Source organism: Corvus brachyrhynchos, unplaced genomic scaffold (assembly GCF_000691975.1).
Source record: "Corvus brachyrhynchos isolate BGI_N302 unplaced genomic scaffold, ASM69197v1 scaffold44, whole genome shotgun sequence".
Taxonomy (NCBI): Eukaryota; Metazoa; Chordata; class Aves; order Passeriformes; family Corvidae; genus Corvus; species Corvus brachyrhynchos.
In genome coordinates, this window is record NW_008238359.1 from 8,234,159 (window position 1) to 8,234,836 (window position 678).

The 678-nt window shown below is 45.9% G+C and overlaps 1 protein-coding gene across 1 annotated transcript in view; it reads left to right on the forward strand.

Annotated features, from left to right (window-relative positions):
- The window catches only part of FAT3 (FAT atypical cadherin 3), a 338,586-nt gene that overhangs the window by 256,450 nt on the left and 81,458 nt on the right, over positions 1 to 678 (forward strand). The window contains exon 10 of the mRNA XM_008634940.2: positions 1 to 678. This exon is cut by the window's left edge and continues 2,546 nt beyond it. Within this exon, the coding sequence (XP_008633162.1) occupies positions 1 to 678 (678 nt within the window).

Sequence of the window (678 nt, forward strand, 5' to 3'; positions counted from 1 at the left end):
CGCAAGCAGGGGATGGAGCCCATGTACAGCCTAAACGTGTCTGTGTCAGACGGGCTGTTCACCAGCACAGCTCAGGTGCACATACAGATCCTTGGGGCCAACCTCTACAGCCCTGTGTTTTCACAGAGCATTTATGTTGCAGAGGTTAGAGAAAACACTGCTCCTGGAACAAAGGTAATCCATGTGAAGGCAACAGATGGGGATTCAGGTGTATATGGCCAGATCAGCTACTCCATAATAAATGACTTTGCCAAGGACCGATTTTTGATTGATGGCAATGGGCAGATTCTGACAACTGAGAGGTTGGACCGTGAGAACCCGCTGGAAAGTGATATCAATATATTCTTGAGAGCCCTCGATGGAGGTGGCAGGACTACATTTTGCACTGTGAGAGTGATAGTAGTGGATGAGAATGACAATGCTCCCGAATTTATGACAGTTGAATACAGAGCAAGTGTCAAAGCAGATGTTGGGAAAGGTTACTTGGTGACCCAAGTGCAAGCAGTAGATCCAGATGATGGAGCCAATTCCAGAATTACCTATTCTCTGTATAGTGAAGCCTCTGTTTCAGTACCTGATCTGCTTGAAATAGATCCAGATAATGGATGGATGGTCACCAAGGGTAGCTTTAACCAGCGGAAAAACACAGTTCTGTCATTCTATGTCAAAGCAGTTGAT